At 43.9% G+C, this 11,345-nt stretch overlaps 1 protein-coding gene across 1 annotated transcript in view; it reads left to right on the forward strand.

The window, feature by feature from the left end:
- The window catches only part of LOC121584289 (small G protein signaling modulator 1), a 115,789-nt gene extending 104,444 nt beyond the window's left edge, over nt 1-11,345 (forward strand). The window contains exons 24-27 of the mRNA XM_045225953.1: nt 7,528-7,637; nt 7,902-7,998; nt 8,937-9,104; nt 9,911-11,345. Of these exons, the coding sequence (XP_045081888.1) occupies nt 7,528-7,637; nt 7,902-7,998; nt 8,937-9,104; nt 9,911-9,999 (464 nt within the window). The 3' untranslated portion in view covers nt 10,000-11,345. The remainder of the gene's footprint in view (nt 1-7,527; nt 7,638-7,901; nt 7,999-8,936; nt 9,105-9,910) is intronic.

Below are 11,345 nucleotides of genomic sequence, written 5' to 3' on the forward strand. Positions count from 1 at the left end.
CCTCCATGCTTCACGGTTGGGATGGTGTTCTTTGGATTGTACTCATCCTTCTTCTTCCTCCAAACACGGCGAGTGGAGTTTAGACCAAAAAGCTCTATTTTTGTCTCATCAGACCACATGACCTTCTCCCATTCCTCCTCTGGATCATCCAGATGGTCATTGGCAATCTTCAGACGGGCCTGGACATGCGCTGGCTTGAGCAGGGGGACCTTGCGTGCGCTGCAGGATTTTAATCCATGACGGCGTAGTATGTTACTAATGGTTTTCTTTGAGACTGTGGTCCCAGCTCTCTTCAGGTCATTGACTAGATCCTGCCGTGTAGTTCTGGGCTGATCCCTCACCTTCCTCATGATCATTGATGCCCCACGAGGTGAGATCTTGCATGGAGCCCCAGACCGAGGGTGATTGACCGTCATCTTGAATTTCTTCCATTTTCTAATAATTGCACCAACAGTTGTTGCCTTCTCACCAAGCTGCTTGCCTATTGTCCTGTAGCCCATCCCAGCCTTGTGCAGGTCTACAATTGTATCCCTGATGTCCTTACACAGCTCTCTGGTCCTGGCCATTGTGGAGAGGTTGGAGTCTGTTTGATTGAGTGTGTGGACAGGTGTCTTTTATACAGGTAACGAGTTCAAACAGGTGCAGTTAATACAGGTAATGAGTGGAGAACAGGAGGGCTTCTTAAAGAAAAACTAACAGGTCTGTGAGAGCCGGAATTCTTACTGGTTGGTAGGTGATCAAATACTTATGTCATGCAATATAATGCAAATTAATTACTTAAAAATCATACAATGTGTTTTCTGGATTTTTGTTTTAGATTCTGTCGCTCACAGTTGAAGTGTACCTATGATCAAAATTACAGACCTCTACATGCTTTGTAAGTAGGAAAACCTGCAAAATCGGCAGTGTATCAAATACTTGTTCTCCCCACTGTATATACATTTACATTTTAGTCATTTAGCAGACGCTCTTATCCAGGGCGACTTACAGTTAGTGAATGATCCATCCTGCCCTGCCTTTCGAAAGTATTTGAAAGCCAAGTTAACGAACAGATCACCAACCATTTAGAATCCCACCGTACCTTCTCCGCTATGCAATCTGGTTTCCGAGCTGGTCATGGGTGCACCTCAGCCACGCTCAAGGTCCTAAACAATATAATAACCATGATCGATAAAAGACAGTACTGTGCAGCCGTCTTCATCGACCTGGCCAAGGCTTTTGACTCTGTCAATCACCACATTCTTATTGGCAGACTAAATGGCCTTGGTTTCTCAAATGACTGCCTCGCCTGGTTCACCAACTACTTCTCAGATAGAGTTCAATGTGTCAAATCGGAGGGCCTGTTGTCTGGACCTCTGGCAGTCTCTATGGGGGTGCCACAGGGTTCAATTCTCGTGCCGACTCTATTCTCTGTGTATATCAATGATGTCGCTCTTGCTGCTGGTGATTCTCAGATCCACCTCTACGCAGACGACACCATTTTGTATACATCTGGCCCTTCATTGGACACTGTGTTAACAAACATCCAAATGAGCTTCAATGCCATACAACACTCCTTCCGTGGCCTTCAACTGCTCTTAAACGCTAGTAAAACGAAATGCATGCTCTTCAATCGAACGCTGCTTGCACCCACCCGCCCGACTATAATCACTACTCTCGGCGGGTCTGACTTAGAATATGTGGACAACTACAAATACCTAGATGTCTGGTTAGACTGTAAACTCTCTTTCCAGACTCACATTAAGCATCTCCAATCCAAAATTAAATCTAGAATCTGCTTCCTATTTCGCAACAAAGCCTCCTTCACTCATGCTGTTAAACATGCCCTCGTAAAACTGACTATCCTACCGATCCTTGACTTCGGCGATGTCATTTACAAAATAGCTTCCAACACTCTACTCAGCAAATTGGATGTAGTCTATCACAGTGCCATCCGTTTTGTCACCAAAGCCCCATATACTACCCACCATTGTGACCTGTACGCTCTCGTTGGCTGGCCCTCACTACATATTCGTCGCCAAACCCACTGGCTCCAGGTCATCTATAAATCACTTCTAGGCAAATCCCGCCTTATCTTAGATCATTGGTCACCATAGCAACACCCACCTGTAGTATGCGTTCCAGCAGGTATATCTCACTGGTCATCCCCAAAGCCAACACCTCCTTTGGCCGCCATTCCTTCCAGTTCTCTGCTGCAAATGACTGGAACGAACTGCAAAAATCTCTGAAGCTGGAGACACTTATCTCCCTCACTAACTTTAAGCATCAGTTGTCAGAGCAGCTTACCGATCACTGCACCTGTACACAGCCCATCTGTAATTAGCCCACCCAACTACCTCATCCCCATATTGTTATTTACATTGTTATTTATTTTGCTAATTTGCACCCCAGTATCTCTATTTGCACATCATCTTCTGCACATCTATCACTCCAGTGTTAATACTAAATTGTAATTATTTTGCACTATGGCCTATTTATTGCCTTACCTCTATAACTTACTACATTTGCACACACTGTATATAGATTTTTTATTGTGTTATTGACTGTACGTTTTGTTTATTCCATATGTAACTCTGTGTTGTTGTTGTTTTTATCGCACTGCTTTGCTTTATCTTGGCCAGGTCGCAGTTGTAAATGAGAACTTGTTCTCAACTGGCTTACCTGGTTAAATAAAGGTGAAAAAAAAGATAAAGGACAATCAGATTAGAGATGCCATACTGAGCAAGTGTTATACGGAATATGTGCGCAGAAAGCTATTGGAGGAAGGCTAACATTAGCGCGGTCACTAGAGCTAGCCACACAATGTGAAAGAACTGAAGTGCAAATGTCCACCATGCATGTGAGTACGGATGCGAAGGATAATGAGATCGTGCATCGTGTTTTCAAAAAGGAGAAGAAATATCACAAACGGGGCGGAGACAGAATGCAGATGGAAAAAACAAATCAAAGAAAGTTTGCTACCGTTGTGGACATGATAATTTTGCAAAGGACTCTGCTTGTCCAGCACGCGGGCAGACCTGCAAGAAATGAAACGGAAAGGATAGTTTTGCAAAAATGTGCAAGACAAAAGATAACTCGAAACAGATTGTGAAATGTGTTGATTCAGAGGAACAAAACAGAGACTATGCATTTGTAGTAAATGAGAACTGTAACTCAGACAGGATCACGTTCTCAGTGGGAGGCGAAAATGTATTAATGTTAATTGATTCTTGGGCCACGAAATAACATAGTAGATGAGAGCACATGGGAAATGTTGAAAGCCACGGAAATCAGGTGTCGTTCATTACTGACTGATAAAAAGCTATATGCACACTCATCCAGCGAGCAATTACCAGTAGAAGGGCTTTTCATGCCAAATAAAGACAGACAAGCGCAGCACACAGGCTGAGTTCACTGTGATATGTGGACACGGAGAGCCGTTGCTAGGGAAAGAGACTGCCATTAAATTGGGTGTGCTAAAAGTGGGTGTTGACATAGCAGCAGTAACAGATGTGAAAGCACAGATAAAACAGCAGTACCCCAACACAAAGCAGATCAACCTACATGTTGATGAAAATGTGATACCAGTAGCACAGGCCCTTAGGCGTGTACCATTTCACCTGAGAGAAGCTGTGGAGAAAAAGATCAAGGAACTACAAAACATGGACTTAATCGAGAGAGTGGATGGTGCCACACCGTGGGTGAATCCGGTGGTGGTAGTGCCAAAACCGGACGGCGACATAAGACTGTCTGGACATGAGACAAGCGAACACAGCAATCATACGTGGCAGGTACCCAATCCCCACAGTAGATTAATTTTTGCAAGGAATGAATGGGTCTGTCATGTTCAGTAAACTGGATCTTAAATGGCGCCACCATCAATTGGAGCTAAAACCAGGGCTGTGGACTGACTCTCAACTCAGAGAAATGTCAGTTCAACATGGACAAGTTGGTGTTTATGGGCATGCTACTCTCACAGAAGGGCATCGGTCCCACAGCTGAAAGGGTGAGAGCAGTGGTCGAGGCCAGGGAGCCTGAGACTGCATCAGAGGTTCGTAACTTTCTAGGGTTTGTGGGCTAAAGCAATAGGTTCATTCCCCAGTTCTCTACACTCTCAGAGCCTCTGCGGAAGTTGACCAAGAAGGACACAACGTTCCACTTCGGACCGGAGCAGAATAAGGCATTTCAGACATTAAAAGAGAAACTGTCTGAAGCAGACGCAGGACCAGTAGGCCTAGGAGCTGTGCTCGTGTAAGAACAACACAGAGAAATGGTTCCAGTCTGTTATGTGAGCAGGAGTCTGTCAGAGTGTGAACGCAGATATTCACAGACTGAGCGTGAGGCCCTTGCATTGGTTTGGGCTTGTTAAAGGCTTCGCCTGTATGTATACGGCAGGGAATTTGATTTAGTGACTGATCATAAGGCATTAGAGGCTATTTACAGTCCTCACTCAAAGCCATGCGCTCGCATCGAACGGTGGGTGCTGAGGCTCCAACCTTATGACTTTTGTGTTGTCCACATACCAGGCAAAAACAACATCGCTGACCCTCTGTCTCGTCTACTCGGAGAGACTGCAGTGAATGAATCACACACACATGAAGCAGTGGAGTATGTGAGATTTGTGGCTGTGAACACAACTCCAAGTGCAATGACCAGAAGGTGATATCATGATATTGTGCAATCTACCACCACAAGGCAGTCAGGCCTCACAGACAAATCAAACTGCCACAGAAGCTAACATACTTTGTCATTAAATAATGATCCTGCACTGTAATGGGTAAAGAAAACAAGTATAAACTGAAAAGTGGCAAGTACAAAGCAATAATGAAAAGACTCTGAATGTTTGAGTTACGCTGTGAAAAAGAAAAGGTGCAGAATGTTTTGTTACAGTAAGAAAGTAAGCGGAAAACCGAACGAGTAAGAAACTGGGAACAGATTTCAGTTGTTTATTGGTAACACAACGGTTGCTATGCAGGTAAAGAAACAAGTGTTCTTATGTATGTTAGGTTGACGTTGAAGTTTATATCCAAGTAAAGGGGGGAGGTGGTGTATTGATGTGACGTACTGCTATGATGTCACCACGTCAGTAAAGAATGCTGGGATCTTGTTACAAGACGGTCATGGAGTAAAGACATGTTGAAGTTTACCTCTGAGTCCGGTTTATTCAATTCAGTATAATATCCTAACTTAGCACAAGTTGTAAGTATGGGATTTAACAATGGCTTAGGGGCCAAGTGTTCTTTTAACATAACATAGGCGTAGGGTTTTCTCATGTAAACAAGTCTGAGGCGCATGCGTAATGTGTGAGGTCTGTCTCATTGTCTGTAGGTTCTGCGTACAATTGGATAGAGTGCAATCAGCGCAGCTGTTTCTCTGTGCATTACAATTCTCCCTAGGCGTTACAGTCCTGTGTTAGTGGGCATGATCTAAATCAAAACCCAACCCTCAAATATCCAATGGCTCTAGGAACGTAACAGCTTCCCTAAATCTCGCAAATATCTGTTTTGGAAGATACTGACTTTATGACCAAAATATGCTGTTTATACACTGCTCAAAAAAATAAAGGGAACACTTAAACAACACATCCTAGATCTGAATGAATGAAATAATCTTATTAAATACTTTTTTCTTTACATAGTTGAATGTGCTGACAACAAAATCACACAAAAATTATCAATGGAAATCAAATGTATCAACCCATGGAGGTCTGGATTTGGAGTCACCCTCAAAATTAAAGTGGAAAACCACACTACAGGCTGATCCAACTTTGATGTAATGTCCTTAAAACAAGTCAAAATGAGGCTCAGTAGTGTGTGTGGCCTCCACGTGCCTGTATGACCTCCCTACAACGCCTGGGCATGCTCCTGAACAGTCTGTGGTGCAACGTGGCGTTGGTGGATGGAGCGAGACATGATGTCCCAGATGTGCTCAATTGGATTCAGGTCTGGGGAACGGGCGGTCCATAGCATCAATGTCTTCCTCTTGCAGGAACTGCTGACACACTCCAGCCACATGAGGTCTAGCATTGTCTTGAATTAGGAGGAACCCAGGGCCAACCGCACCAGCATATGGTCTCACAAGGGGTCTGAGGATCTCATCTCGGTACCTAATGGCAGTCAGGCTACCTCTGGCGAGCACATGGAGGGCTGTGCGGCCCCCCAAAGAAATGCCACCCCACACCATGACTGACCCACCGCCAAACCGGTCATGCTGGACGATGTTGCAGGCAGCAGAACGTTCTCCACGGCGTCTCCAGACTCTGTCACGTCTGTCACATGTGCTCAGTGTGAACCTGCTTTCATCTGTGAAGAGCACAGGGCGCCAGTGGCAAATTTGCCAATCTTGGTGTTCTCTGGCAAATGCCAAACGTCCTGCACGGTGTTGGGCTGTAAGCACAACTCCCACCTGTGGACGTCGGGCCCTCATACCACCCTCATGGAGTCTGTTTCTGACCGTTTGAGCAGACACATGCACATTTGTGGCCTGCTGGAGGTCATTTTGCAGGGCTCTGGCAGTGCTCCTCCTGCTCCTCCTTGCACAAAGGCGGAGGTAGTGGTCCTGCTGCTGGGTTGTTGCCCTCCTACGGCCTCCTCCACATCTCCTGATGTACTGGCCTGTCTCCTGGTAGCGCCTCCATGCTCTGGACACTACGCTGACAGACACAGCAAACCTTCTTGCCACAGCTCGCATTGATGTGCCATCCTGGATGAGCTACACTACCACTTGTGTGGGTTGTAGACTCCGTCTCATGCTACCACTAGAGTGAAAGCACCGCCAGCATTCAAAAGTGACCAAAACATCAGCCAGGAAGCATAGGAACTGAGAAGTGGTCTGTGGTCACCACCTGCAGAACCACTTCTTTATTGGGGGTGTCTTGCTAATTGCCTATAATTTCCGCCTGTTGTCTATTCCATTTGCACAACAGCATGTGAAATGTATTGTCAATCAGTGTTGCTTCCTAAGTGGACAGTTTGATTTCACAGAAGTGTGATTGACTTGGAGTTACATTGTGTTGTTTAAGTGTTCCCTTTATTTTTTTGAGCAGTGTACTTTGTAGTCAATTTTAACACTAGAATCAATATTTCTGACTAATATCGATGCAACAGGCCGTTTTCAACCAGATATATATATATATATTTTTTTTTTGTTCAGCTGCTCTATAACACACACACAGACACACAACAACGCTTAGTCAAACAACAGTCTGTCAATGAGACTCATCATAGACTATCACTATATCATACAGAGGTATTGAGAAGTAAGGAAAGAGTACAATGAATAATACTATAAAACAGAGGACAGGTTCTGTTGTGCCTCAGGGTGGACAACTGAAATGGTGATAGAAGAGGACCGCTCAACATTTCTGTCTGTCTTTCCTCTCTCCATCTTTCCTCCCTCTCTCTCTCCCCATCTTTCCTCCCTCTCTCTCTCCATCTTTCCTCCCCCTCTCTCTCCCCATCTTTCCTCCCTCTCTCTCCCCATCTTTCCTCCCTCCCTCTCTCTCCCCATCTTTCCTCCCTCCCTCTCCATCTTTCCTCCCTCTCTCAGAGGCCATGGCCTTTAGCTGTTTCACTGAGCTCATGAAGCGGATGAATCAGAACTTCCCCCACGGCGGGGCCATGGACACTCACTTTGCCAACATGCGCTCTCTCATCCAGGTGAGGCCACAGAGGCCCTTTGTAACGTCTATATTTCTATACATATTGGCATGCATCCAGTACTTTTCATGAATAGAAAGATACAGTGAATATAACACGTCTAACTTTATGGTCTCAACAAACCTCCATCCTCTCTTCCCGAACCTTTCCCTCTACTCCCCAACCCATCTCTTTTCCTTAAACTGTCTGTCTGCCCTCTCTTTTCTTTCAACTGTCTGCCCTCTCTCCTCCTACTACCCCCTTCCTCCTCCTACCCCTCTGTAGATACTGGATTCGGAGATCTTTGAGCTCATGCACCAAAATGGCGACTACACCCACTTCTACTTCTGCTACCGATGGTTCCTTCTAGACTTCAAGCGTGGTAATAATGACATCCTGCTATGAGGGGACTTATTACTGTGGGGGCAACTCCACGGTAGCAGAGTGATGCTGAGACTCCCATTTTTCACTTTAAAATGTATGCCAAACAAAAACCAATGATTGCAAAGTTAAACAAACCATACAAAAATACATTTATTTGAAGAACAGTACAGATGCAAAGTTTGGTAAGAGAATGAACGAACAAACAGCACAAACCGTCATTCTGTTACCAAACTTTGCATCTGCACTATTCTTCAGATAAATGTGTTTCCTTGAGCATAAAGTTGTATGGTTTGTTTAACTTTGCAATCATTGGTTTTTGTTTGGCATACATTTTAAAGTGTTAAAATCGGAGTCTCAGCATCACTCTGTTACAGTGGAATTGACCGTAGCAAATGGCAATTAAACTTAGGGGAGAGCGTGTTTTCATACTGTCGACCAAATATAAAACGGACAGGAAGCAACGCAAGATAACAAGAATTAGTTATAATGATCCGCTTCCACATCAAGGATATGGCAGGCAGTAAGATCACTCAGGAGAAAGTGCCTTCAGGAGTTGGTCATGAATAAGAAGATGGGTCACTATTGCGTGAAGGACACGTGAGGGCACTTTGAATATGAATCAATGGCTATCTATCTCATTATCAATCCTAGCCTCTCTCCCACCTAGGTGTTTATACCCCTCATATTCAAACACACTTCTCTGTTCACTAAAATCCAAGAGCCCTGAACTCCAATCCCAACCATCCTGACTCATGATTCATCCTCATGTACTGTACTTGCATTCTGAATCCCAAAGTAAATTTCATCTAGCCCAATCAGAGGGCAAGGTGGACCTATTACCATGTTACTTATACCTTATCTAATTCTATCAGATTTAGATTTCCCCCCCATCCCCACACCTGATTCCTGCATCCCCCTGTACTTTTCTATTCTCAGAGCTGGTGTATGACGATGTGTTTGCGGTATGGGAGACCATCTGGGCAGCGAAGCACGCCTCTTCCGGCCACTTTGTCCTCTTCATCGCACTGGCACTGGTGGAGGTCTACCGGGACATCATTCTGGAGAATAACATGGACTTCACCGACATCATTAAGTTTTTCAATGGTAAACTGTCTAACAATGAATCAACAATTCATTCAGTTGTTTGTGGAGCATTGAAGGTATGTCTCCATGCACTTTAAAAAACGATAGGTGTGTGCGTACTATACCTTTTTAATGGTAAACTGTCTGCTGCCTTGCAGCAGCTAATATGAAATACTCAACTAGGGCACAAGCTGTAGATTTACAGATTCATTGTCAATGTAGAGCATTGCATTTCAATTGCCTAGAGAAAGATAATAAACCTAAAATTGCTTTTTGTTAATGTCCAACTTTGTCAATAGCTGAAGGGGTAATAGTAACCTTGAATGGGTACCTGTGCTGAGAAAATAAATGGTTCAATGAATAACACACGCAATTGACCCTTCGCTAAGCGACGCCCCCTTGGTTACTGTTGCAACCTCAGACAATATTTTCCCAGGAAGCCCAATTCCCCATTTAAGCCAATGAAGAAAACCCCTCACAATGATCTCAAACTGTGTTTTTAATACAAAATTAAATTAAACACAGACTACCCTGTGCTAATCAGTAGACTCTCGGGTTTGTTGTGGTGGACTGTCGTTACAATTGCTTCATGGGAACCTGGTAAAATGATGTTTGTAGTGTAGATAGCCACTGGATGGCTCTGATTATGAACTGTCAGCATGCCGTGAAAGGTCATACTCCAGCTCTGAGAATAGAGTTACAGGGGGATGCAGGAGTCAAGGGCTTACCCACACACATAAAATAAATATGGTGTTATAGCCTTGTGCATTGATGCTGGCAGTGGTTCAGCTGGTATGACATCGTCATCTTCTCTCGACTCCTTTCAGAAATGGCCGAGCATCACAACATCAAGCAGATCCTGACCCTGGCCCGGGACCTGGTGTGCAAGGTGCAGACTCTCATTGAGAACAAGTGATCTCCAGGAGCCGTCCACTTCTCTTCTTTATCCTCTTCCAGTTTCCACTTAATCTGTGTCAAGGCATCCTAGTCTGAACAGCTGCAACAGAACAGATAGATCAGGGTTGTGTTTATTAAGGCACCAAATGGAAGAAATGGGACTGAAACAGGGAGGGACTACTTAGACTTTGTTTTCCGTCGCCAAATGTTTTTTAATGTTTTCCGTTGCGTGCCCTGATGAACATGACACAAATGCACTCAGATTAGGGGTCACCTCACACCCTATTCTACACCACAGCCTTCTTCACAGGGTCACCACCACTGTTCACTACCTTCTCCTTATCTATGGTGGCAGGTGACCTAGTGGTTAAGAGCTGACTAGGTGAAGAATCTGTCGATGTGCCCTTGAACAAGGCCCTTAACCCTAATTGCTCCTCTAGGTAACTCTGGATAAGAGCGTCTGCTGAATGACTAAAATATCAAATGTATGTGATACCAGCCAGGGTATACCATGTAATGCTATACCAGTACTTTGTCATTTCAGGTTTTGTCATGGAACACCAAGTGAATGATTACTTTTACCTCCAGTTGTTCTGTCAGTGAAATGGTTTGGTTTATTTTGTATTAAACTGTGACAAATATTTAGTCATAGGATTTGTATGTGTTATGCCTTGTAGACATACTGTTGATTGAAGTGGGGTTAGAATATTCGTACGCAGGGCTGGTTTTACAGACCTAGATAAAATTATTTTACTAGAGAACTGAATATCAGTTAAACATGAATATGGACTATAGATAGTCCTGGACTATTTTAAGATGTGAAAGTTACCAAGTGCAATTCAGTACAGGAGTAGGCTTAACCTGGTCCAGTGAAATGTCCATAATGTTGGAGTTTAAACTCATTAACAGACTCCATCTGGAGCAGTAGTTTACCTGAGTAAATTAGGTGACATGTAGGGTACCTACCAACCTGATGTGCCAAAGGCCAATGCAGGAAGCAAATTAAATCAGCTTAAATGCTATACTGTGTTGAATAAGTAGACTACCTCACAAGTGACCCTGTCCCAAGTAAGTTGTTACTGCATGTAGTTTGGTAGGTACTGTAGGTGTTACCTCACAATCTATTTTTGAATTCCTTTAAATTGAAATTAAGTAAAACAATTCATTGGTTTGCTTAAAGCGGCAATCAGCAGTTGAAACAATAATACACCCGTTTCGGTAAAAAGCTGAGGGATGGGCTGGAGAAATGTAATCACTCTCAAATTCATAGACAGAGCTATGGATGGAAGTACTGATCATCCATGAAATCAACATTATAGTTTTAACCATGTTTTGAGGCTATATAGTGTTTGTTTACATTTACTT

The sequence above is a fragment of the Coregonus clupeaformis genome, chromosome 16, assembly GCF_020615455.1.
Source record: "Coregonus clupeaformis isolate EN_2021a chromosome 16, ASM2061545v1, whole genome shotgun sequence".
NCBI classification, from domain to species: Eukaryota; Metazoa; Chordata; class Actinopteri; order Salmoniformes; family Salmonidae; genus Coregonus; species Coregonus clupeaformis.